The 24,919-nt window shown below is 44.2% G+C and overlaps 1 protein-coding gene across 2 annotated transcripts; it reads left to right on the top strand.

The window, feature by feature from the left end:
• Nucleotides 1–855: 855 nt before the first annotated feature.
• LOC132013080 (cytochrome P450 27C1) lies at nucleotides 856–24,513 on the top strand. 2 transcript variants are annotated; one of them, XM_059392838.1, is made up of 9 exons: nucleotides 856–1,314; nucleotides 7,001–7,191; nucleotides 8,543–8,742; nucleotides 10,030–10,239; nucleotides 11,973–12,136; nucleotides 16,398–16,564; nucleotides 17,760–17,838; nucleotides 18,124–18,327; nucleotides 22,373–24,513. In XM_059392838.1, exons 1-9 carry the CDS (start codon nucleotides 901–903, stop codon nucleotides 22,487–22,489), a joined length of 1,746 nt encoding a protein of 581 aa, XP_059248821.1. In that variant the 5' UTR covers nucleotides 856–900; the 3' UTR covers nucleotides 22,490–24,513. The 2 variants fall into 2 exon arrangements, with proteins under 2 accessions (XP_059248821.1, XP_059248822.1); XM_059392839.1 differs by having other exon boundaries at nucleotides 1,231–1,314; nucleotides 7,074–7,191.
• The last annotated feature ends 406 nt before the right edge of the window (nucleotides 24,514–24,919 follow it).

The following is a 24,919-nucleotide window of genomic DNA, read 5'->3' as shown; positions in this document are numbered from 1 at the left end:
TGGTGTTTGTGGTTCGTGTGTGTGTGTGTGTGTGTGTGTGTTTTCCTTCAGCAGCACGAGTACAAACCATATGAAATCTTTAAGTAATGTTCTCAGTTTTTAGAGTAAGTTGTTGAACTTACATTCAGAGTCTGGGCTCCCTTCCTGAAACCAGATGACACACTTCTTGCCCTTCCCATGCCAAGTCCCTCCCTCAGTGGCCCACTTCCTCTCTACAGCAAGGCACTGAGCTCTGAATCCACGCTGGCAAACTCCCCTCTCTTCCTCACCTTCCCGCGGAGGTGTGTTCCTTTTTCTTAAGCATTGCGTAACTGGACCAATCCCTGCCAGAAACGGGAAACTTGCCAAATGCTCAAGCCAATGTTCAAGCACCACACTTCCTCACTACTTGCAGTGGTGAGCTGGGATAAAATCCAGGAGACTTATAAAAGCCAAATGGAGACTTTACAATTATCCTTATGGAAACTTGTGGTAAAATAATAGTGTGGCCATTTTACAATGTCACGAACTACGTGCACAAATGATCAACATATTTGTATGTTGAATTATAACTGTATAGCTTGAAATCATGAAGAGCTGTTTCTAAACTATATATACATAAAAAATGAATTAGATTTTTCGGGTGTACTCTCCATAGTAATTTTTAAGGAAGAAAGTACTTTTAAAAAACCCAGTCGATTTTTCTTTTTCTTCCTTACTTTTTTTTTTTCTTTTTTTTTTGGGCCATGTTCGGAAGTGGGGTTGAATGTAAAATTTTGTGGTTTCGAAGAACGCTTAAGTGGCGAATTAATGTGATGTGAAGGAAAGCTAACCGCCTCATTCCCTTGCAGTCTAATCACAGACCACCCCTTTTTTCCAGCCTTAGGGGAGGGAGCCTTTAATAATGGTCTGTGTAAACTGATGCCCAGGCGGTATGAGTTCGAAGAAGCGCTGCTCGAACACGTTGAAGCGGAGCAAAGAGCAACCCCCAAGGACAACAGCTCCCCAAACAAAAAAATTGCTTCGAACAACCAACCCACCCAAACGGCTGCAATGGCTCTGCTGGCGCGAATCTTGAAAGCCCGTGTGAGCCCGGCGCCCGGGCGGGGCGGGTTCCTGGGCGCCGGGGTCCCGCGGCCGTCCCGGCCCGAGGGCGCCCGGCTGCCGGCGGGGGCGCGGGCCGAGGACAAAGGAGCGGGACGGCGGGGAGCGCCGCGGGCCGGGAGCCAGGCCGAGGGACCCCGCAGCCTCGCCGCCATGCCGGGGCCCCGCACGCTCGCCAACCTGGTGGAGTTCTTCTGGAAGGACGGCTTCAGCCGCATCCACGAGATCCAGGTAGCGGCGCGCGCGGGGCCGAGAGGGGAGCGGGCCAGGGCACTGTTCCTCTGAGCTCGGAGAGCTCGCGCGCGCCGGAGGGCGTCTGGGAGGAGGCACCGCGGAGGGTGCCCGAAGGGACTCCAGGGAGGGGGCACCGCGCGGGGGACGCCGGGGGCGTGGTGCTAGGCCCTGCCGGCAAGGGGACGTCAAGGAGGGTCGCCCAGTAGGGACCCCGAGGAGGAGGCACCGGGCAGCGACGCCGGGCGGGGGTGGGGCAAGGAAAGTGGCTTCAAGGAAGGGCGCCAGGGCGGGCTCTCCGGGCTGGGCGCGCCGGGGAGAGGGCTCTGGGGAGTGAGCGTGAGGAGGGCTGCCGGGGAGCAGTCCCCGGGTAGGAGACCTCGCGCGGGGTTGGGACGTGTGGAGCCCAGCTGGGGGAGTCGCCGTCCCGCCTCGGGATGGCCCCGAGGGGGGCCCAGAAGAGCTCCTTTTCCCGCGGGGGTGTCGGGTCCCGGCCCCGGAGGGCTGCGAGCAACTCTGAGCATTCAGAGCACCGCGTCTACGCGTCGAAGTCTTGTTGAGTCCGTTTCTGGTTCCTTTTGCTTGTGTTTTGTAAATGAAAACAAACACGCTCCCCCTCCCCCAAAGAGCCGAGGTCCGGAGGACACAGGTTGGTTAGCCTCTAAGTGATGGGGTCGCTACACGAATGTAAATGATACTTGGCTGCAAGCCATGACAGAGGCAGGGACCTAGGAAGAACCCAGTCGTTCCAATAACCTGTGGGAGTTTTGGGACCGGCTCAGTCTACTGTTTCTTATCTTGACCCTGAGTTTTGCCTTTCTTCCCTCATCGCACATTGCGCCCTTCATTGCAAGGCGACCCTCCACCTTGGTTCGCTCTGGCAGCTGCTTCCTCGTTGGACTTCTTCATTGTCTCAGGGCTCCCACCCAGCGCACACTTATTTCTGGGACCTAGGCCTTATGACCACCCTCCCCCCACTCCCACTCCCCACAGTCCCACTTCCCTCTGTCATCCTTCAAAGCACTTCTCCGGGGGAAATCTGTGACCACCCACCCGAACTGCTGTCATGGTCATTCATTCGTTCCCTCAACCGAGAAGCATACATGGTGGTGCAGAGGCCCTGATTGGGCTGGAGAAGCAGAAACTTCATTGGGAGAAAACAACAGTAGAACTCAGGAGCAAGTTTAATTTGATTGAAATTCCAGCCCCTCCTCTCCATCCCCCACACCAACCCTACACAGTGTTCTGCCTGACATGCTTCTAGGAGTCAGAAATGATTTTCTCTCTTTTCCGTGTGGAATTTGAACATAAGCTATCAGGATGGTAATTTTCAAATGGGATAAAACATGTTTTGCTATTGATTGTGGGCAAGGCATTGCAGCTGGATTTTTTTTGTTTCTTTTCTTTTCTTTTTTTTCCTTTTACCTGCCTCTGGTCCATCTGGTTTTGTCCTCACAGTATAAGCCCACAGTTGGTTCCTCAGCACAGGTTTCTTCGAGAAGCTGACCACGTTTAAAACCTGCCTCTCTAGCAGGAGCCACCTAGGGAACCACCTCTCCACAACTACAAAGTGTCTCAGTTCAGAAGGGTGTTTTCTCTGCATCTGGCCTGCTTCCGGCTATCACCCTACAGGCAGCCCTCCTGCCCAAGGCTCAGACAGCGCCTATCACCGTGATCAGTCCCGAGTGGTAGCACCACCTACCAGAGGATAGTCATGGAACTAACTCATCTGAGCTTTCCTGAAACAGGGTAGACAAGCCCCAACTGTTCCCAGCTCTGTTGTCCTTTTGGGCTCCCCTTTTCCTTTATTCTCCAAATAGCACTCATTTGCAAGAGCTAGAATCCTCCTGAAACCCCTGTGAGGACCCCAGGGAGTGCTTGATGGCCTTGGGTTACCCCACTGCAGGAGTGCTTAGATTGCTCTAGACTGAATAAGGTTTTAGCAAGCCCATCTGCCCTGTTCTTCAACTTGCTCCTGTGGCACTTGTAGGCAGAAGACAGTTACTCTGCTACCATTACCTCCAGTATACTTTATTCCACTTGTGATAACACAGTGTTAGCTCACGGGTCATCTGTATGGTTCAAGTCTTTCCCACACAGGTGGAAAAGACCCAGGTGTTGGTTGAGTGACTTGCCTGAGGTCACACAGTGGCAGAGCAGACATCCCCACCTGTGTTGCCAAAGACTGGTTTCAGATGTGATGGAGCAAGAGGGCCCTGTGTTCAAATGTTAGCCCTGCACAGGCACCTGTGGAGTCTTGACCCATCATTTATGCTTTCTGGACCTTAATTTCCTTGTCTGTACAGGAGTCTGACAGTCCTCATCCATCTCACAAGTTATGGTGAGGTCAAATGAGATTAGGGCTGTGGAAGGGCTTTGTAAGCTATAATCATAACATGTAAATACTAATAATGAACACTTTTAGAACTCTTTTCAAAGTCCTACACATGAGGCAGTTCTATTATTTGTCCATTTCTCAGGTGAGGAAACTGAAGTACAGTGTGTAAAGTTGCCTAGCTAATGAACGTTGAGCTAAGATTCAAACTCCAGTATCTGTGCTTCTAATGTCCGGACAAATTCTAAGTACTGGGACTGACTGTATGGTTCTGTGGTCTGCTAGCAAAAAAGTGCTGTACGGTATCTGGGTCATCCATCTTGTTCTTTCTTGTGCCTGGTTGATTGCTTCCTTGGGCTCAGGATACCCATTCAATAGCTGAATTTGTTTGGGGAGTGACCCATTTCCCAGTAGTTTCAATCCCATTTCCCAGTAGTACAGTCATCTCATCCATGGTTCCCATTCAGAGACCCAGCGGAACACCTTTCAACTGAGTCTGAGTTTCTTCATATCTGGGTGGGAGGACTTCACCCAGGTTGATAAGGAAGTGAGTATCTTCTATCTGAAGAGTAGAAGAACGGAAAGACAACAGCCCCTCTGGCCTGTTATTTCTGAGGTTAAGAAGAGGGTGATAAGAAATGTTGGCAGATGCAAAAGAGAGACTTAGTCATTTTCTCTATATGCTCAGCCCTGGCTCTGCCATGCTGACCTAAGGCAAGAGGCACTCTCTCTCTCTTTTATTTATTTATTTAAACCATTTACATTTATTGTGATTTCTCTTTGTCTTTTGGTACTCGCGCTATTGAGATATAATTCATATACCATACGACAGTCACCACAGTCAATCTTAGAACATGTTCATAACCTTAAAAAGAAAAAAAAAAGAAACCCCATATTGTTTCTTTTAACTATCACTTCCCAACTCTCCATCCCTCCAGCCATAAGCAACCATTAACTTACTTTCTGTCTTTGTAGACTGGCCTATTCTGGACATTTCATATAACTGGAATCATAGCATGTGGTCTTTTGTGTCTGGCTTTTTTCACTTAGCATCACGTTTTCAAGGTTCATCTATGTCGTGGTGTGTACCAGTACATCATTTCTTCTTACGGACAAATAATACTCCAGTGTAGAGGCATACTACATTTTCCTTGTCCATTCATCAGTTGACAGAACATGGATCATTTCTACCTTTTTGCTAATTGTGAAAAATGCAGCTGTGAACATTCAGTATAAGTTTATTTTTGTATAGATATATGTTTTCATTTCTTTGGATATAGATCTAGGAATGGAATTGCAGGGTCAAATAGCAACTCTAGTTGAAACTTTGAGGAACTGCCAGACTATTTCTCAAAGTGGCTGCACTATGTACATTCCAACCAGCAAGTGTAAGAGGTTGTGATTTCTCCACATCCTTGCCAGGGCTTGTTCCTAGCTATTCTTTTGATTATAACCACTGTAGTAGGTGTGAAGTGGCATTTCATTGTGATTAGGATTTGCATTTCCCTGATGACTAATGATGTTGAGCTTCTTTTCATCTGCTTATTATCCATTTGTATATCTTCTCTGGAGAAATGTCCATTCAAATAATTGCCCATTCTTTAATTGGTTCATTGTTTCATTGAGTTGTAATAGTTCTTTATATGTTTTACATACAAGTCCCTTATCAGATATGTGCTTTGCCAATATTTTCTCAATTCTGGGGATTATCTTTTACTTTCTTTACAGTGGCCTTTGAAACCCAAAGTTTTAAATCATGATGAAGTCCAATTATCTACTTTTTTTTTTTAAAGATTTTATTTATTTATTTGACAGAGGACACAAGTAGACAGAGAGGCAGGCAGAGAGAGAGGAGGAAGCAGGCTCCCTGCTGACCAGAGAGCCCAATGTGGGGCTCGATCCCAGGACCCTGAGATCATCACCTGAGCCAAAGGCAGAGGCTTAACCCACTGAGCCACCCAGGCACCCCCAATTATCTACTTTTTCTTTTGTTGTTCATGGTTCTAGTTTTATATCTTAAGATGCCATTGCCAAATTCAAGGTCATGAAGATTCACCCCTATCTTTTCTTATAAGAATTTTATAGTTTTGGCTCTTACATTTAGGACTTGAACGCTTTTGAGGAAATTTCTCACATATCTCATATATCTCATATCTGGTATGAAAGAAGGGTATAAATTCATTCTTTGCCTTAGATATCCACTTGTCCCTGCACCCCCATTTGTTGAAGAGACTATTCTTCCCCAAATTAATTGTCTTGGCACTGGCACTCTTGTGGAAAATCAGTTGACCAGAGATGTGTGGGTTTATTTCTGAATTCTCAATTCTACTCCAGCAGTTTAGATGTTTATCCTCATGCCAGTACTATGCTGTCTTGATTACTGTTGCTTTTGTAGCAAGTTTTGAAATAGAGAAAAGGGAAGCCTTCAACTTTGCTCTTTTTTTCAGGGGTTTTTTATATTGGTCCCTTGCATTTCCATATGAATTTTAAGCTTGTCAATTTTCTACAAAGAAGTCAAAAGAAATTGTGATAGAGATTGTGTTGAAACTTTGGGTCAATATGGGGAGTATTCCCATCTTAATAATATTAAGTCTTCCAATCCAGGAACATGGGAAAGCTTCCATTTATTTAGGTCTTCTTTAATTTCTTTCAATGGCTTTCAAAGTATAAGTTTTGTACTTCTTTTGTTATCTAAGCATTTTATTGTTTTTGATGCTGTTGTAAATGGAATTGTTTTCTTAATTTTCTTTTTGGATTGTTCAATGCAACTGACTTTTGTATATTGATCTTATATCCTGCAAGCTTGCTGAACTTGTTTATTAGTTCTGATAGTTTTTTAGTGGATTCCTTAGAATTTTCTGTATGGGAGATCATGTCATTTGTGATTAAATGTAGCTTTAGTTCTCTCTTTCTAATCTAGATGCCCTTTCTTTCATTTTCTTGATGGGGGCCATTTTTATAGGTTCATTAGAAATTGCCTGCAGAGGGCTCTCTCTCTGCAGAACAGGGTGACAGAGCTGCTGAGGGTCTGGGACAGGCTAGCAAGTCTTTTTGGCTCAGGCTCTGCAGTTCATCTCCATCCATAATGACATTTCTCTCTTGTTGCTCCACAGAGCTAAGTATTGTTAAAATCATGCTCTAAAGAATAAGAAAACTTATGTGAATCTGGTTAATGACGTGGAAGTACATTTATCTTAGGAATATGTAAATGTACAACTCTGATTCAGCTTTGTATAATGTAGAGCTTTCCTCTGCCCCAATTTTCTACTCCCCTAACACCCAGAAATCTTTATGTCAAAGGTATATCATATCTGTATTTTTTCCTTTTTTGGTTTCTCCATGGTATTGCAGAAGAAGCACACACGGGAATATGGAAAAATCTTCAAGTCTCACTTTGGTCCTCAGTTTGTAGTATCTATTGCAGACCGAGACATGGTGGCTCAGGTGCTCCGGGCAGAGGGGGCCGCGCCCCAGAGAGCCAACATGGGGTCCTGGCAGGAGTACCGACACTTGCGAGGGAGATCCACCGGGCTCATCTCGGCGTGAGTATGTGGCCCCGGTGGGCTGTGGCTGGGAGGCCCCTGCTTGGATACTTGGCTTTGAAAACCAGTCTTTAATAAATTGCACACCTCCCAGTGGCATAGTGGCAAAATGGCCTCTGCGTGATCTCCTAAATACTGGTGCCAGAGGGCCCGTCCCTTCTCCTCTGGGAAGAGGTTTGATGGCAGGGACAAGGTCAGGTTGCACTAGCCTGGGAGAAGGGAAGAACTGTTTCTCAAGCAGTGCTCCAAGGCTGTCAGTGTCCTCTCTGTGACAACGAAGGGAGGGAGGTTCACAGAGCAGATCTGTGGGCAGAGGGGGAAGGAGCAGCTGCTTTAGGAGACACCAAAGAGAGGCTAAGAGCCTTCCTGTGTGGATCGCTATGTGATGCTGTTCCTATCTCGTAACAGGCTATGATTATTGTTTGTAAACAAGGCTTACCAACACCTCTGTGCCCCTAAGAGCTAATCAGCACAATTCTATGCAGGAAGGAGAACACAGAACACCTGTGGATCCCGTGGTCTAAATCCCTTTGGTTTAGAAATTCCATTTGTGATTCTTTTTTCATATATATGCCCTATACATGAATTGAAGAGAAGTACAACCATAGGTTTCTCCAATGAGGTAAATAAAAGCTGGGACTGGGACACCTTCTCCCCACTGATCCAGCCCCAGAAGGGAGTGGCCAAATGCTGCAAAGGCTCTCGCTCTCTGTGCCACGCGTTGAGGCATCCACTATCCACTCTCCTCCCAGGAGCTCAGTTCAGGGCTCAGGAGTTCATACACATAAACCTTTTCCTCTTTTGCTAATCTCAACAGCCTCGTGTCTCATTATTATATTTCTGCAGGGTTTTTTCAAAGGAAACCATCTCACTTTCTTTTTTTAAATTTTTTATTTATCTTTTAGATTTTTTTTTTTTTAAGATTTTATTTATATATTTGACAGACAGAGATCACAAGTAGGCAGAGAGGCAGGCAGAGAGAGAGAGAGAGAGATGGGGAAGCAGGCTCCCTGCTAAACAAAGAGCCTGATGTAGGGCTGGATCCCAGGACCCTGGGATCATGAGCTGAGGCAAAGGCAGAGGCTTTAACCCACTGAGCCACCCAGGCACCCCTCATCTCACTTTCATAAAGATGATTCCCAGTGGGATTTTTCCCCTTCCAAGTTTGCTTTGAGGGGAACAGACTACAAGGCTGAAGTTCTCCCCTCCTCTTGCGCAGTATCTTAATTCTATTTGGATCGGCAGATCTTGTAGGCTTTTTATTGCTGGGGAAATTCTCAGAGGTTCCCTGAGTTCTTTTCCAGGATGTCAATGGAAGTAAGATGATTTGAAACTCACTTTATTCTTCTAGGGAGGGTGAACAGTGGCTCAAGATGAGACGTGTACTGAGACAAAGAATTCTGAAACCAAGAGATGTGGCCATTTTTTCAAGTGAAATCAACCAAGTTATTGCTGATTTAATTAAAAGAATCTACGTCCTCAAGAGCCAGGCAGAAGATGGAGAAACGGTGACCAATGTCAATGACCTTTTCTTCAAATATTCAATGGAAGGTGAGGCGAAGTCAGAGGGTAGATGGCAGAAATGGTAGTTCTCATCCACTGGGCATGCCCTATGTCCCTGGTAGGCACTGGGCTGAGCCCCGCACATACACACCCATATCCCTCATGGTGCTGACTTAGCCAGGGGTACTGTTACTGCTGGTTTACAAGTGGGGAAATTGAAAACCCGCCCCCATTTTTAGTGGCAGAAACTTAATTTCGAATCCAGGTCTTTTTAACCCAAGAATCATGCTCCTAATTCCTGCATATTTTGCTTTAGCACAGTTTGTAGAAAATAGTAGGAGATTAGAGGGCATCTACTGCAGTCATTTTAGCTTTTAAAATTCATGTGGGATGGGTAGGGTATTCCCATCCACGTCCTAAAATCAAAAATCAAACCCCAAATGTAGTTATTGAAAAGTCCCTGCCCTCTCTCTCCTGACTTGGGGAGGTCACCAGTTTCTTTAAAGGATACATGTGAATACTCTTTTTTCTTTTTTTGCTCAGAGGGAGAGAGAAAGCACAAGCAGGGGGAAGGGCAGGCAGAGGGAGAAGCAGGCTCCCTGCTGAGCAAGGAGACAGGATGCAGTACTCTATCCCAGGACCCTGGAATCATGACCTAAGCTGAAGGCAGATGCTTAACACTCTGAATCACCCAGATTTCTCTAATTTTCACTTAAACAAAATAAAACAAAAACGTAACAGTAGAGAACTAAACTTCTTGTTTTGTACTTTTGTACTCTATCAGCATTCTCCTTTTTTAAAAGTGAGTTTACCTTAGTTCAAATTTAATTTTTAAGTTAACTTTTTAAAGTTCTGTTAATGGTCCCTGAGCAGAGTAACAAAATCAACAGAGAGTTGTAAACACAGTGGAAAATCTTGCTTTTTCCTGATTCATTGAGACTGTTTCCTCTACTCCTGTGACTCTCTGGGCCTGGGGCTCCCCACTTCATGGCCCAGAGGAGCCACCTTTCAATTCCCTAGCGTTGCAAGTGGCCAAAAGGTTGGGGCCTTTGCATCCTGGGCCTTGAACAAACCCAGGGGAGGGGGCGGTGGGGGCTGCTCTACGGCTGAACCCTGCCAGACAAAAGGAATGACCCGCCAACTTGCTTCCTATCAGCCCTGAATACTCAAGCCCTGGAGCTCAGGACCTGGTAGAGAAAACCTCTGGTGATACAGCAGAACCTCGCTGGAGGAAGGCCCCTTGATTGCTTTTGCAACTTTTATGGCTAGATGTTGCCTGTTGATACTATGCGTAACGAAAAAGGAGAGGGTCTTTCAACTCACTTTCCTGTGCAGGAGTGGCCACCATCCTTTATGAGAGCCGCCTGGGCTGCCTGGAGGACAGCATCCCGCAGGCCACCGTGGACTACATCGAAGCCCTGGGGCTCATGTTCAGCATGTTCAAGACCTCCATGTACGCGGGCGCCATCCCCAGGTGGCTCCGCCCATTCATCCCGAAACCTTGGCGGGAGTTCTGCAGGTCCTGGGACGGACTCTTCAGATTCAGTAAGAGAAGAATCGAGGGGCCCCTGTTGTCTCACGGGTTGACCCAACTGTGCGGCTTGCAGCGTATCTGAGGCTTCTGCCGCTGGAGGGGTGACACTGTGGGAGGGTGGCCTGGTGTGGTTGTGTGCTGTTACTTGGACCTGTTATCTGGTTCAGCTTCTCAGATGACAAGACGCATGTGGGTTGCTACTATCAGCAACACAACCGATTTCCCATTTTTGAATTCTTTTCATTGTGACAAACATGCTAGCGGTGATATGCAAGTAAATGTCTAAGGGAGATGATGTCTTTGGTCCAATGATTCTGTCAGTGCTTGAAGTGCAGACAGCGTTTTGGGCCTGTGCACTTTCTTTCTTTCTTCTTTTTTTTAAAAAATTATTTTTGCTAACATATAATGTATTATTTGCCCCAGGGGTACAGTCTGTGAATCATCGGACTTACACATTTCACAGCACTCACCATAGCCCATACCCTCCCCAATGTCCATAACCCAGCCACCCCATCTCTCTCCACCCATGGAACCCAGGAACCCTCAGTTTGTTTCCTGAGATTAAGAGTCTATTATGGTTTGTCTCCTTCCCAATCCCATCATTTCATTTTTTCTTTCCCTACCCCCCACAACCTCCTCACCACCTCTCAAATTCCTCATATCAGGGAGATCATATGATAATAGTTTTTCTCTGGTTGACTTACTTCGCTCAGCAGGATACCTTCTAGTTCCATCTACATAGTTGCAAATGGCAAGATTTTGTTTCTTTTGATGGCTGCAGAGTATTCCAGTGTATATATATATATACCACATCTTCTTCATCCATTCATCTGTTCTTTCCATAGTTTGGCTATTGTGGACATTGCTGCTATTAACATTCGGGTGCAGGCCTGTGCACTTTCACTCGAACATTCTCATTTGCAGCTTTTTGGAAAGAGTCAAATTCCTCTTTTTCTTACCTGGTGAAGCAAACAAGGAAAATAAACTTTGTTCAAACCCAGCAAAGCAAGATTAGTTTTCCTACATAGCTAACCAAGGATTTCCGAAAAGAAAAGATTTGCAAAATGTTTGTTAGAACGATGTTTTTAGAACAATACTAACGTTGAAAGAAGTGTCCCATAGTGTCTTTTGAAGGCCAACATTCATTTGAATATGTAAGTTCTGATGGATTGAATGTGGCACTATCTTTTTAGGGTAACATAGCCTTTACTCTCACTCCATTCTCCCTTCTGGAAACATGGTAGGAAAAAAAAAAAAAAAAGAAAAGGAAAAAAAGAAAGGATCTGTAGTCTTATTACTCCAAAGCTTTCCTGGTTCTTTGATGAGTGAAGCAAACATTTGCAAGTATCTTCTGCATTATTTTCAGAGAGGAAGAGATATCTAGCTTGTCTTTAATTTTTTTTTAAAAGGTTTTATTTATTTGAGAGAGAGAAAATGAGCATGAGGTGGGGGAGAGGAACAAGCAGACTCCCTGCTGAGCAGGGAGCCTGACTACGGACCCTATCCCAGGACTCTGGGATCGTGACCCGAGCAGAATGTAACTGACTGAGCTGTGCAGGCGCCCCCTGTTTTTAACTTTTCATTCATTTATACAAACAAGCATGTGGATGAGCTTCCCAGGTTGACAGCAAATTGACCTGGGTTTCGTTTAGCTTTGGAATCTGCCACAGATTAAGTTGCTGGAAAGATGAAGAGGTTATTCTCAGCAAAACTTCTTTCAAAAGAAATAACTGTTTTCAAACAGGCCAAATCCATGTTGACAACAAGCTGAAGGACATACAGTCCCACATGGACAGTGGGGAGAGTGTGAGAGGGGGGCTGCTCACATGCCTCTTCCTCAGTCAGGAGCTGACGCTGGAGGAGATCTACGCCAACATGACGGAGATGCTGCTGGCTGGCGTGGACACGGTGAGTGTCTTGGCCTTTGTCTCTTCTCGATAAGCAAAGCACAGCTGAAGCCAGGAGCCTTCCTGAGTAATCTCATACGTGCATAACGTGTTGGTGCTAACAACTTCTGCTTCACAGCTGAAAGTTTCCAGGAGAGAACTCCAACTTTTAAATAATATACATGTATTTTAAAACATAAAACCATAATTCTGCAAAAAATGTAAGTTATCACGCACACAAAGTAACAATATGTTTTAAAGCTTAAAAATCATTCCCGATTGACAAATCTTGGTTATTGCTTCATAATACAAAAAATGAAGAAGCCACAGACATTAGAAACATTATTATTTATCATTTAAAGTATTACAGGTCACGGAGAACTCCCCAATTCATTTTATAAAGCCACCATCCCTTTTAAACCCAAATGTGCTAAGGAGAGCATAAGGAAAAGTTTAATTAACAGTTTGACTTATGAATATGTGTGTCTATCGGTCTTAAATAAGATGCTGATGAATAGATGTATTGTGGCAGATGAGCAATCTACTATGACCAAGGAAGGGTGACTATCAGAATGAACAAAGCACAGCCAAGAGATTGGGTGGGAATTGCATCCCATGTTGTTAAGTGAGAAATGAAGATGCTGAAAACTGTGTATGTTGTGCTCCTGTTGGTAAAACAAACAGTGGCCTGGCCCCTGCTCATCTGTGTGCGTGTCCATATCTGTACATGATTTTAAGAGTGTGGAGCAAAGTATGGAGGGAGCACACTGGGTTGTTAACATGGATTACCTGCCTGGGGAAATGGGAGCCACGTTTCCCTCCAAAACATATGTGTGATGGGATACATTTATTCATGTATGAAAAATGATATACATGTGGGTATATATACAGAGAAATTTTAAAATTTGCTAACAAAGAAGTAGTGAAACAGGAAAAAGCAGGGCTAGGCTTTTAGTATTTGGTGGAGGAAAAGTTAGTTGAGTGAAATAATTAAGATCTGCCTGATGCTTCACTATTTCCAAAGCCCTTCAAAACTAAACAACTAGGACATGGGGAGATGGAGAGGAGAAGGGAGCTGACGGAAATTGGAAGGGGAGGTGAACCATGAGAGACTATGGACTCTGAAAAACAACCTGAGGGTTTTGAAGGGGTGGGAGTGGGGGGTGGGAGGTTTGGGGAACCAGGTGGTGGGTGTTGGGGAGGGCACGGATTGCATGGAGCACTGGCTGTGGTGCAAAAACAATGAATACTGTTAAGCTGAAAAGAAAAAAAAAACAAGAAAAAAAAACTAAATAACTAAGCTTTTTCCTTTACAGGAGTGCTTCTTGAACTTGAATAAGGCACAGACCTCCTCTTTAAAGGAGGTCTGTTTTGTTTTTGTTTTCTTGACCACATAAATTTTTAATGAGGTATAATTACATTAACAGCTGAGGTAACAACTTGCATAGGTATTTAAATGAACGATTTTAAACTTTAGCCATTTAATACTGAAGCTGTATTTTTGGCATAAATGATTTGTCTGTTCAGAGATAAATTCTCATTGCACTTCATGATCAGCTGCCCCAATGATTGTTCTCTGAAATTTAAGTAAAATTTGCTAATAGAGGTCCTTTTTAAGCTTATACTTAATAGATGATCAGTAGCCGAGAACAGCATTCCACAGGATATTATCTTTCATTAAGATTTCAACCTGTAGGGAAACCCCCTTAAAAAAGGATAAAATGATCTTCCAGTGGATAACCCTGAGCTAAGATGTTAAATAGCTGATCTATAGAGGTTAGTGAATAGTTACCAGCAGTTGGATTTTGAAGAAATCTAAAAACAAGATATAAGCTTGAGCCTTGCATACTTCATCCAAGGTGCACATGCTTAGCTTGGAATCATTGCAGTGTACCCAGAACCCTCCTTCAGAATTATAGCAGTAGGCAGTGTAGTGACCTGAGCCAAATCCTTTCCCATGGTGCATTACTACAGCAGATAAATCATAGATAAAACATTCTGGTCTGAGGGATTTCAGGGATTCCCTGCAGCAATAAGGTTCCATGTTTAGGCCCCACCCCAGGGTTGACATTGTTTTTATTATAATGTTACATAAACATGTAAAAGCAAAAAACTTAGTATGAATTCCTTATTTTTATGGATCTTCTACAACAATAAAACAAGACATGTATAAAACTAACCAATGAAATCAATGTGATCAATGAAAATTCGAATCAGCCATGTGAATGTGAGGAGTGGTGTGGGTTTGCTGTAATGGGGAGGGGAGGAGCGGAGTGAATGGTGGGCCTGGCCTCTGAGAGGATTTGGGTGTGTTGTCCCTCCTGCTCCCTGGTGGTAATTAAGAGCATCACAGGAGGTGGAGCACAGAAAGGACCAGAGGCCCCTGAAAGGATCATCAGCAGACACGTTCTTATAATTCATATTCATTTTCTAAAATATTTCTTTAAAAAATTTTATTGCAGTATAACTTATGCAAAAGAAATGGCACCCTTTTAAACCGTACAATTTATTATAACTTGTTGGCAGATACAGGATAAAAACAAATGTGATCATTTATGAAACCACCACCCTAATCAAGATCCTGAAATTTCCTTACTCCCATTTCATTCCATCTCTCCTGACCTGCCTGCCCCAGGTAACCGCTGATCTGCTTTCTGATGCTCAACATCAGTTCTCACTTTTCTAGAAATTTTTAGAAATAGAATCATACAGTGTGTATTTTGCATCCAGCTTCATTCAGTCAGCGAATGATTTCAGGATTAACTGATAGTTGCATATCAAAGTAGTTTATTCATCGTTTTATTGCACTTCACAGATAGATTTTTTTTTTTTCAAATTAAATGTTTGTGGCCACCCTGCATTGTAGCAAGACTGTTGTCTCCATTTTTCCAACAGCATCTGCTCATTTTTTGTCTCCAAGTCATATTTTGTTAATTCTCATGATATTTCATTTTCATTATTATTATATTCATTCTAAAAATAGACAACACAATATTATATACATAATTTGTATTAGATATTGTTATATATAACATAAATATATATTATACATGATAATATATAATAGTAGAATCACTGGTCTGTGCTCAGTGGGTGATTAGGACTTGCTGAAAGCTCAGGTGACTGTTTGCAGTTTTTACCAATAAAGTATTTTTAAATTAAGGTGGGTAAGTTTTTGTTTTAGACATAATGCTATTGCATACTTAAGAGATTACAGTAAAGTATAAGCATGGCTTTTATTTGCACTAGGAAGCAAACAATTCATTTGACTCACTTTATTGTGATACTCGTTTTATTGTGGTAGTCTGGAACCCAACCCAGATTATCTCCAAGGTATGCCTATAGTATCCCATTGGATGAATATACCACATTTGGTTTTTCCACAGAAACATGACTGTAATAGAAATTTCTAAATTTTTTCCTTATCATTTATAAGGAAGAACTTGCACATTATATATATTATAGGTGAGCTTGCCCTCTAAAAACATATGATATCTATCACAGGGAAATGATATCAGTATGGCCTAATGACTTTAGATTTTTTTTTAGGTAAAAGTAAAGGCATTTATATTGTGGACTTCACTTGTTTATGGGAGTGAAATATAGTCACATAGATAATAAGGAAAATGTAGTGAAAGTCTTGGAACCTCAGAGAATAAGACAGAATTGTTTTCAATGACCAGAAATGTAATTCTTCAGTCTGAGATATGGTATTTTAAAAAATGGTACTGTTTTGAATAAATGATCTATTAAATCTTTATAGGTTGCTTTACTTGAGAAGGTCATGGAAACAGTGATCAAATTACCCCCTGCCCCCTATGAGCAAGTCCCATCCAGTCACTGTGGCCCTGGCATTGCCAGACTGAACAGTTCCCAGGCTGACCAGCAGGCTCTGGCCCTTGCTAGCAAAAACCAGATGACATTTGCAAAGAAGGTCACAGAAATTCCAGGCACAACTTCCAGGCTTGACCAGCATCCTTAGGTCCTCTCAGATGCCATTGAAGGGGACCGTTCTTACGTGATCCAAAAAAGTTTCAAAATAATGTCTTCTGCAGCGCTTCATTGAAAGAACATCTGAATCACACAGTTGATGTTACTTTCAAAAAAAAATTTTTTTTTTTTCTATCATGATTTAGGGAAAAATCAGCTTTTGCTTTGGTAAGGCCTATGAATGAACATGACTGCACATGTGCTTATGCTCACTTGACTTCCTGGCCGATGTTGCCTGTTGCTTAAATTCTTGGTTTTACCCATGTGCCTGTGTCTGCTGGTTTCTTTATTAGACATCCTTCACGTTATCCTGGGCAGTGTATCTCCTGGCAAGGCACCCAGAAGTGCAGCAGATGGTGTACCAGGAGATCCTTAAGAATTTGGGGGATAGGCACGTCCCAACAGCAGCTGACGTCCCCAAAGTCCCACTGGTCAGAGCTCTGCTGAAGGAAACACTGAGGTAAAAGGCTCCCCAAAATTCATGTCAAAAACTGTCTTGTGAGTCTCTGATGCTTTATCATCATGATTTAATTGGGTCCAAATGCACCAACAACTTGCGGTGGCCAAAGGAGAGAGTTTTAACTATCTTTTTTTCCTCTCTGCTCTTGTCAGAATAACAGAAAGACTGCTCTGTTTTATGGTCTGAACTGTTCATGTTCTTCATAAAGCTCTTTGGAACCATCACCCCATGACATCGTACCTGCTTTAGTCATTTGTTTTACCAAGTTCCCCAGCGTGCTCCTGGAGCAGTACTCCGTGGTTCCCATTCCTCTGAATGTAAAGCAGAGCAAGAGGGATTGATCAGGAAAATATTTTGGGCCCTTTGGCTGATTACCAAACCTGCTTACTGTTGTTCTTGTGTGGATATGCTAGTCGAACTGGCAACACCGAGTGGACTCACTCACTCCATGACAAGGCTTTACTGACACTCAGAAAAGGCTGGACGTGAGGGACGTGGGTGGCCTTGAGTGGGTTTGGGTGGGAGGTAGGATCAGGCGGCCAGTGAAATTTCTTCCTCCTTTGAGGTTCAGGGATTCTGAACCCCACGTTCCTCTGTGGAGGACCGCTGTGCAGAAGAGCTGAGATGGATTCATGGTATGCCCTACAGTAATTCTTTTAAACTTGACTTGATCATGGTGTTTCAAGTTGTGCCTCCTCAATCCATAGCATGTTGTTTAAGCTTGGGAGAAAAAGCTAGCTGTGTGTTTACTGGTATCTGTCAATTGCAATTTTGTTCAGAGTTTTTTCCAGATTGCCTCTCAGAGACAATTCAAACACCGAAGTAGAGCTTTTCTCAAAATGTGTTTCCTGGGTCCCTGAGCCCTGTGGCCTGTTCCTTGAGGAAGGGGGTCCCATGTGCACGTAAGTTTCCCAGACTCAGGATTATCCCTCCTGGGAACACAATAGCACGTTCAAAGCTCTGCTTTGTGTTTCGTGAACATTTTTGACCAGGGGACCTGCTTTCCCTTTCCTCAGGGTACTCGCCGGCCAAAGCTAAGGAACCACGCAGGTCCTCACAAGATTTTTTTAGGTGAAACTGGACCTTGTGTTACGTTTTAGAAAAATGAAAATGACAAGATGTCCAGATTTTTGAAAGTGAAGTAAAATACTTTAAAAGTGACTACCCAATCCTGCTCCTGTTGGTTCTTTTCCAGGCTGTTTCCAGTGTTGCCGGGTAATGGCCGAGTGACCCAGGAAGACCTGGTCATTGGCGGGTACCTCATTCCCAAAGGCGTGAGTATGGTTGCCAGGGTGTGGGGACTTGGGCTCTGCCATGTGGCTGAGCAGGAAGTCTGCTGGTATGTTTAGGAAGTCCTTGCACCCTAGCAATATCACTAGGTTCCTTTCCTTCTGCATGTATTTTATGATGAAGATGGGGCTTTGGAAGCAAGGACCCTTATGTGTCTCCTCCTAGCCAGAAGCATCTCGGGAGGGACCGGCCAACAGGGTTCTTGCCTCTGCCCTGCTTTTGTGTGATCCTATTCTTCATTCCTTTTCTCTTGCAAATGGTGCCTTCAGACCCAGCTGGCCCTCTGCCACTATGCCACGTCCTATGCGGATGAGAACTTCCCTCGGGCCAAGGAGTTCCGGCCAGAGCGCTGGCTGCGGAAGGGAAGGCTGGACCGAGTTGACAACTTTGGGTCCATACCCTTTGGGTATGGGGTTCGGAGCTGCATCGGGCGGAGAATCGCAGAGCTGGAGATCCATCTCCTCGTGATCCAGGTAGGTGGGTGGAGGCCAGACATCAGCCTTCTGCCTTGGCCTTGTTTCCTGGGCTCCATCAGACCAAGACTTGAATAGGAAAGGAGATGCATTTGGAACATTTGGAAAACTCAAAAGTAAATCCTTTTTACATTTTAAAATGCCACCCCCTTGGGTCCCCTGACCACCCACTGAGCCTCTTTTCTCCTTGGAACCATGGAGCAGCAGTTTGGGCCCTTGGAGGCCTGAAGGACTGGGAAGTGGCCATGTTGTGCTGGGTCTACAGGGACCCAAGAACTCAGCTCTTGAGGAGCTCTCGACAGAAGTGAATGGGAAGGTGATACGCATGTCAAAAGGTTTCAGAGCAGCAAAGGCATTAGGAGGCTCCTTAAAATGCAGGTTCCTGGGCCTCCACAGAGATAGTAATTTGGTGGATCCGGGGTGGGGCTTCAGTGGGGGGTTCTGATGCTGGTGGTCACTGGGCACACTCTGAGAGACGTGTGAACCAGCCACTTACACAGTGCAGTGGTTCTCATACTTGTTTAGGTTGTGAAACAACAGGAAGGCTTGGTTTTTGTTGGAGAATACCTTACATTTAATCTCTTACTGTTAAAATAGATGCTTTTCTGCTTCTACTGTTTTGAGTTTGTGCCATAGCATGAGCTAAATTGTGTTTGAAGGAAATTTTATAAAATGAAAGGCTTAAAAAATTTTTTGTTAAGGACTTTATTTATTTGACAGCATAAACAGGGGGAACAGCAGGTAGAAGAAGAAGAGACTTTAGTAGAGAAAATTCTACTTGTTAGGTTTCCCTGCAAATTTAGGAAGACTACTGTTAACATGTCTTAGCCATGGAAGACCTTGGCCCAAGGTTTGGGAGCTACTGCCATTGACATTGCATTGGAAGAATGTAGAGATTACCTTGTGACCCAGGCTCCCCATTTTATTGAAGAGGCAACTGAGGCTCAGAGAGTTGGCATCACTTGCCCCGGTCACAGAGTGGCAGGTACAGGGCATGATCCAGGTGTCTTGACTCCTTTCTACATTTCTACCATGTCATGGAGGTGCTTTCCTGCAGCCTCACAGATCTTAGAGCAGAACACTGAGAGGTTAGGACCTTGAAAGATGGCATGAGTGAGTGCAAGGTGCTATGGAAGCCAGGCCAGCCGGGGAGGTTGGAGAGGGATTCTGGATGGTCAGCACTTGGGGACAGCTCTGAGAGCTGGAGAACTTGAGAGGCTTCTGCTCAGCTGGGGAGTGGGCAGCCGGAGGTGTGGGAGTAGAGCACCTCTTGAGCTGGGTGGCTCAGATGGAGAAAGCCTGGTGATCGCTGTGTCAAACAGTCATCCCCAGCTCAGTTGGGATGCAGTGACTGCTGGCCAGGCTCAGTGGGGTTGTCACCAGTGCAGCCATTCCTGGGGACGGTCGGCCCTGTGGACATTGACCCATCTTGCTGCATCTGGGGTGAGAAGCAGCTCAGTGTGGTGGAGATGGGAGTTCTGGGGCAAGTGGACTCAAATCCCAGCTCTGCTGTTTGCTGGTTCTGACACTCTGGGCAGGTTTCTCAGCCACGAGGAGCCTATTTCCTTATTCATGAAATGAGCCAAATACCTACTTCTTGCGTGTGTGAAGACACAGTCTGTGCTGGAGAAGTGGAAGCTACTGTTGGCCATGCACTCTGAGTGTCTGCCCTTGGGTTTTTGGGAATGTCTCATGCTATAAAGTGCTGCCATAGATTCTACAGCCACATCCAGGACAGGAAGAGGCTTTCTACTGAGTCAGCCATGGGGTTTCTAGCCCTGCCTGGCGCTTCATTGGAAGAGGGTCAGGAACAGGGTGTTTGGTGGCCGTGATGGAGTTCTGTTTCTTGGTGCTATTAACATACAACTGTACCTGCTGGAGTTTTCCTTAGAGCCCTCATTTTTACTTGTGCAAATAGAGAAAGGGAGCATCATTATCTGTAATTGTCAAGGGGGTAAAAAAAAAAAAAAAAAAAGAGAGGAGGCACAAATAAGCCATGCTAGGAATGAGAAAAGAGAAACAGCTAAAAATGCAGTCGCTGATTTTTTTAAATCAAGAAAATACCACAAATGACTTTTTTTGCTAATAGGTTTGAAGACTTAGATAAAGTGTACAATGTACTAGAAAACGTAAGTTGCCCAAATTGACTCGAAAGAGAACAGACCTCAGATACCAAATGCATGGAGTCAGCAGTAAGGAGATTTGCCCCTCCCAAATATTCCAGACCTGGACGGTTTCATTGTAAGTTTTATCAAACCTTCAATGAACGGGTAATCATCATCTTATACAAACAGAAACTAGGAAAAGGAAGCTTCATTTTTATGAGACTTGCATAGCCTCAATAGTCAAAACCTAGAGAGGGTAATATGGGAAAGGAAAACCACCAGCTAGTCAGATGTATTAACAAAGAGGGAAGATATCCTAAGTGAAAACTTGGCAAATGGAACCCTGCTGTGTAGGCAACAGAGATGCATCCCCAGCACATCAGGTTTATTCAGAAATGCAAGGATGGCCCACCTTAGGGACATCTGTTGATATCACTTGCCACAGTAGCTAATTGAAGGAGAAAAATTAAATGACCCCTCCCCCCGAAAGAATGATAACGCGCCACACACATTCGTGAAGAAAATCTCTTAGCAGTAACAGAAGGGCTTTCTTTAACAAGATAAATGGCGTCTCCCCCAGTAGGACGGGGAACATGCCTGTGGCTTCAGGAAGGGAAAGGACTTTAGTGGTGCACTGTCAAATGGGAGCAAGATCTTTGTCTCATGCAGAGAACTTTTAGAAGATACACTTTAGCTCCTTGCGACTTGAGATGCAAGAGGGGCTTTGTTTTTTGCTTGTACATTTCCTGTGTAGTTTGGATTTTTTTTTAGTGAGCATGGTGTTGCCCACTCAGAAATGCACGTTGGCCTGAAGGTGGAGGAGACCTACACATGAGTTCTTTTGCTATATGGGATGTGCAAGCAGTTCTGCGAAGTCAGAACCAAAGGTCAGAGATTAGGTGTTTTGCTGAAGCTATCTCCATGCCATAACATGTTGGAGCTGCCTAAATACGGTCATTCAGCTTGGCTCTTGAAATGTGACAATGGAGGAGGTCCAGCATATGTTCCCAGTCAGCCCTGCCCCTTCCCCCTGCCAGACTTCCCCTGGGGCCCCAGCCCACCTGAGAACCTGTCAAGGGGTCCTGGTTCTTTGCTTGAGAGATGAGGCGGGAGAGGGAGTCAGGGCTGGGCAGGGGTGGGCAGCCCTGATCCCATGTGACATTTTATGCTCTCCCAAACTGACACTTTGTTGGGCTGGACTTTATTCTGGACCTAGTGGGCAGCAGGGTAAGGGGCAGTAGCTAGTGTGCTGGTGAGCACGGCCCTTCCTCCCCTCCAGCAACCCATGTATGCTCTGACTCAGGCCTTTAGAGCAGGTTGCCTTGAGTTCCCTAAGGCAACATGACCTTGAACATCAGGCCAGGGCGGGTAGGTGGCGAATGTTATTGCTTTAAGCTGATGGATACTTTGGTACTCTCTAAAACTCATTGTTGAGGTACTTCCAGGCTGACCCTGAATGGTAGAGCTGGTTCTCTTTTTGAGCAGCAGAAATGAGAAATGTAATCAAAGGTACAGATTAAGAATATTTAAATTGAGGACATCACTGAAGGCTGTTTGGATGATTCACTTGCCAACAGCAGTGCGCTCCCCCAGGCCTCTATCATCCTGGGTTCCCAGCCGGTGGGAAACCTGGAACTTTCACCTTGTCCCTCTGTCCTCCTTCCTCCTTTGATTCCTTCTTAACCTTGACCTAAAGAGGAAGCAGAGGCGTTGGAGTTTTGAAATGGCTGAGAAAATGGAAGTCGTTTGAACATTGTGTCTGCAATGTCTTTGTCATGTGAGCTTCCCGGTTGTTCAGTGGACAGGCTGGGTTCCCGTGCAGGACCTAGTGCTGCTCTCAGCCCGTGGCCACCACAGGAAGAGGAGGGGCTCTCATTCAGAGCACTATGAGTCCTCTGCTGACTCTATTTTGAATCCCCCCTCTCTCTTTCTCTTCTTAGTTGCTTCAACATTTTGAAATCAAAACATCCTCTTGGACTAAAGCTGTTCCTGCAAAAACCCATGGGCTGCTGACGCCAGGGGGGCCCATCCATGTGCGTTTTGTTAACAGAAAGTGAGCCTGGATTTTTAAACCCAGCCAGCTGCCTGACACACACCGGTGTTCCAGTGTTCCTGATGACAGCAATGGAGAGAAACCATCACTTTTACAGGCTGTCTTCGTGATAAATTGCCCCCCTCTCCCCAGGTTCTGGGAGACTTGTACATCTTTATGCAAAGTAATTTGAAAAGATTATTGGACTTTGGCAAACCAGTGTAGCTTTTTCTTTGGAGAAACGACTGTTTAAAAAGGAGGGGCACTGAATCCTGGTGTCTCCTCCGTGGTCTTACCCTTGTGTTGTACTTGATATTCAATTAATTATAGTCTCCTATGCATTTGTGCAAGGAAGTGTTGTTTACTTACGAATTCTGCGCTTGAACATATGTCCTGTTATACTGCACCGGGACTCTATGTCAGGAGGCCAATGCAACTGTTTCTAATTTGAAGAGGGAACATACGAGTGTTTCTGTAATACTGTAAGTATGAGAGGAAAGCACCAGAATCAACATTTTATCCTGAGTACCGGTTTTAGATCCTGCAGAAGGGCTCAAAATTAATAGGACCATATTCTTATTTTTCTCTCCAAACTGGTGCTTCCTTTTCCAGTAAGAGCTCCTGAAGAAGTTGAAGATTAGCTTTTGTTTGAAAGAAATAATCAATAAAAAATAGAACTCCTGGTGGAATCCAGAATAATTGGGTTTTATGACCAAGTATAAACACTAAAAAGATGTATAAGAAAATCTGACTGTGGAATTTTATTGCCTCAGTTGAGAAAGATGAATTAGACAAGCAGCATGGAGAACTGTATAACTTTAGAACATTTTTATTTTAAGGAAAAATAAATATATAAGTGGACATGCTATAGATAAAATAATATTTTGATCTTCATGGTGTTGTTTTAAATATCTGAAGTGGAGATGTGATCCAGCTGTTGGTGCTTATGTAAGGCTCCAACCGGATGCTTAGGGCCTCAGGAGTGTTCGTTCATGCCAAGCTCTGTTGTCTTTCACACTACTTGCTGATCATTAATAAGAAAAAGCACCGTTTTGTAACATTCTCCTTGCATAGTCATGCTTGAAATGGCTTCTTCTCAATCCCACAAATCTTTTCACACACTCCTTCCCCCAAATCACTTTCCTACTAATACATACCACACAGCTCCCCCTGCACTTTAGTTAGTCATGTCGCAAAATAACCCTTAAATAAAATAGAAATAATAGCCATTTCACATCCCGTCTTTGTTAAAGTACGTAACAACGTTAAATCTGTGTGTGAAGACAGCACAATTCTAGTCTGAGCGCTATGGAAACATGTATAGTTAAATATGAAATTATGTCATAATAACTAACAAGATGTTGGATTACTTTGAGATCTATAAACTTTTATAAGCTCGCTACAATTTTCTTCTGTTTGTAACTGAAATTAAAAAGTATTGAGACAAATGAAGCGACTTGAAGTGACCTCTTGCTCTACAACGCAACCCTCTTGGGCAGCGTGTCCCCGCCTGGTGATGGGTCTGTGGTGAAGACAGTGATAACACCCGAGCCTGCTGTTCTGTCTCACTGGACAGAGGGACAGACTGACCTTAGGAGCCTCCTGATGTGATGCAACAGGAAGCATGTGGCACCAACTACGTTGTTCTTACGGAAGAAATGGAAATTGTATCGGATAGGGTCTGTAGATCTACTACCAGTTTGTAGGAAACACAGGTTATAGAGGGACTTGTTAAAACTCCAAGACAGATACCGTATGATCTCTCTCATAAGTGGAATCTAAAAACAAAAAAACAAATGACTAAACAAAAAGCAGAACCAGAACTATAAATACAGAGAAAAAAGTGATGGATGACTAAGGGTTGGGAAAAATGGGTGAAGGGGCCTGGGAGGCACAGGCTTCCAGTTCTGGGATGAATAAGTTGTGGGAATGAAAGGCACAGCACAGGGAATACAGTCAGTGGTATTGTAGTGCAAGGCATAGTGAGGGTAGCTACATGTGTGCTGAGTGTAACATAATGTGTCAAGTTGTCCAATCCAAGGTAATATTGTGTCAACTATACTCAAATAAAAAAAATGGTTTTGAAATGAAAAAAAAAAGTGGTCTTTAATGGAAAAATTATTATTATTTTTATAGATATTATTTATTCATTTGAGAAAGACAGAGACAGAGCACAAGCAGGGGGAGAAGCAGAGAGAGACAAAGAATCAAAGACACCCAGCTGAGCAGGGAGCCCGATGTGGGGCTCCATCACAGGACCCTGGGATCATGACCTGAGCTGAAGGCAGAAGCTTAACCATCTGAGCCCCCCAGGTGCCCCTAAATGGAAAAATTACAAAATACACAACAGTTAAAAAAAAAAAAAAAACCAAAACCCAAAACCAAAACAGAAACAAAAGCAAAACAACTCTATGCAGAAGCCGTCAGTAGAATCCAGAATATAGTGAAGTCTACA

Source organism: Mustela nigripes, chromosome 3, assembly GCF_022355385.1.
Source record: "Mustela nigripes isolate SB6536 chromosome 3, MUSNIG.SB6536, whole genome shotgun sequence".
NCBI classification, from domain to species: domain Eukaryota; kingdom Metazoa; phylum Chordata; class Mammalia; order Carnivora; family Mustelidae; genus Mustela; species Mustela nigripes.
Note: the sequence above shows the minus strand (reverse complement) of the source record. Positions and strands in the feature narration are given on the sequence as shown.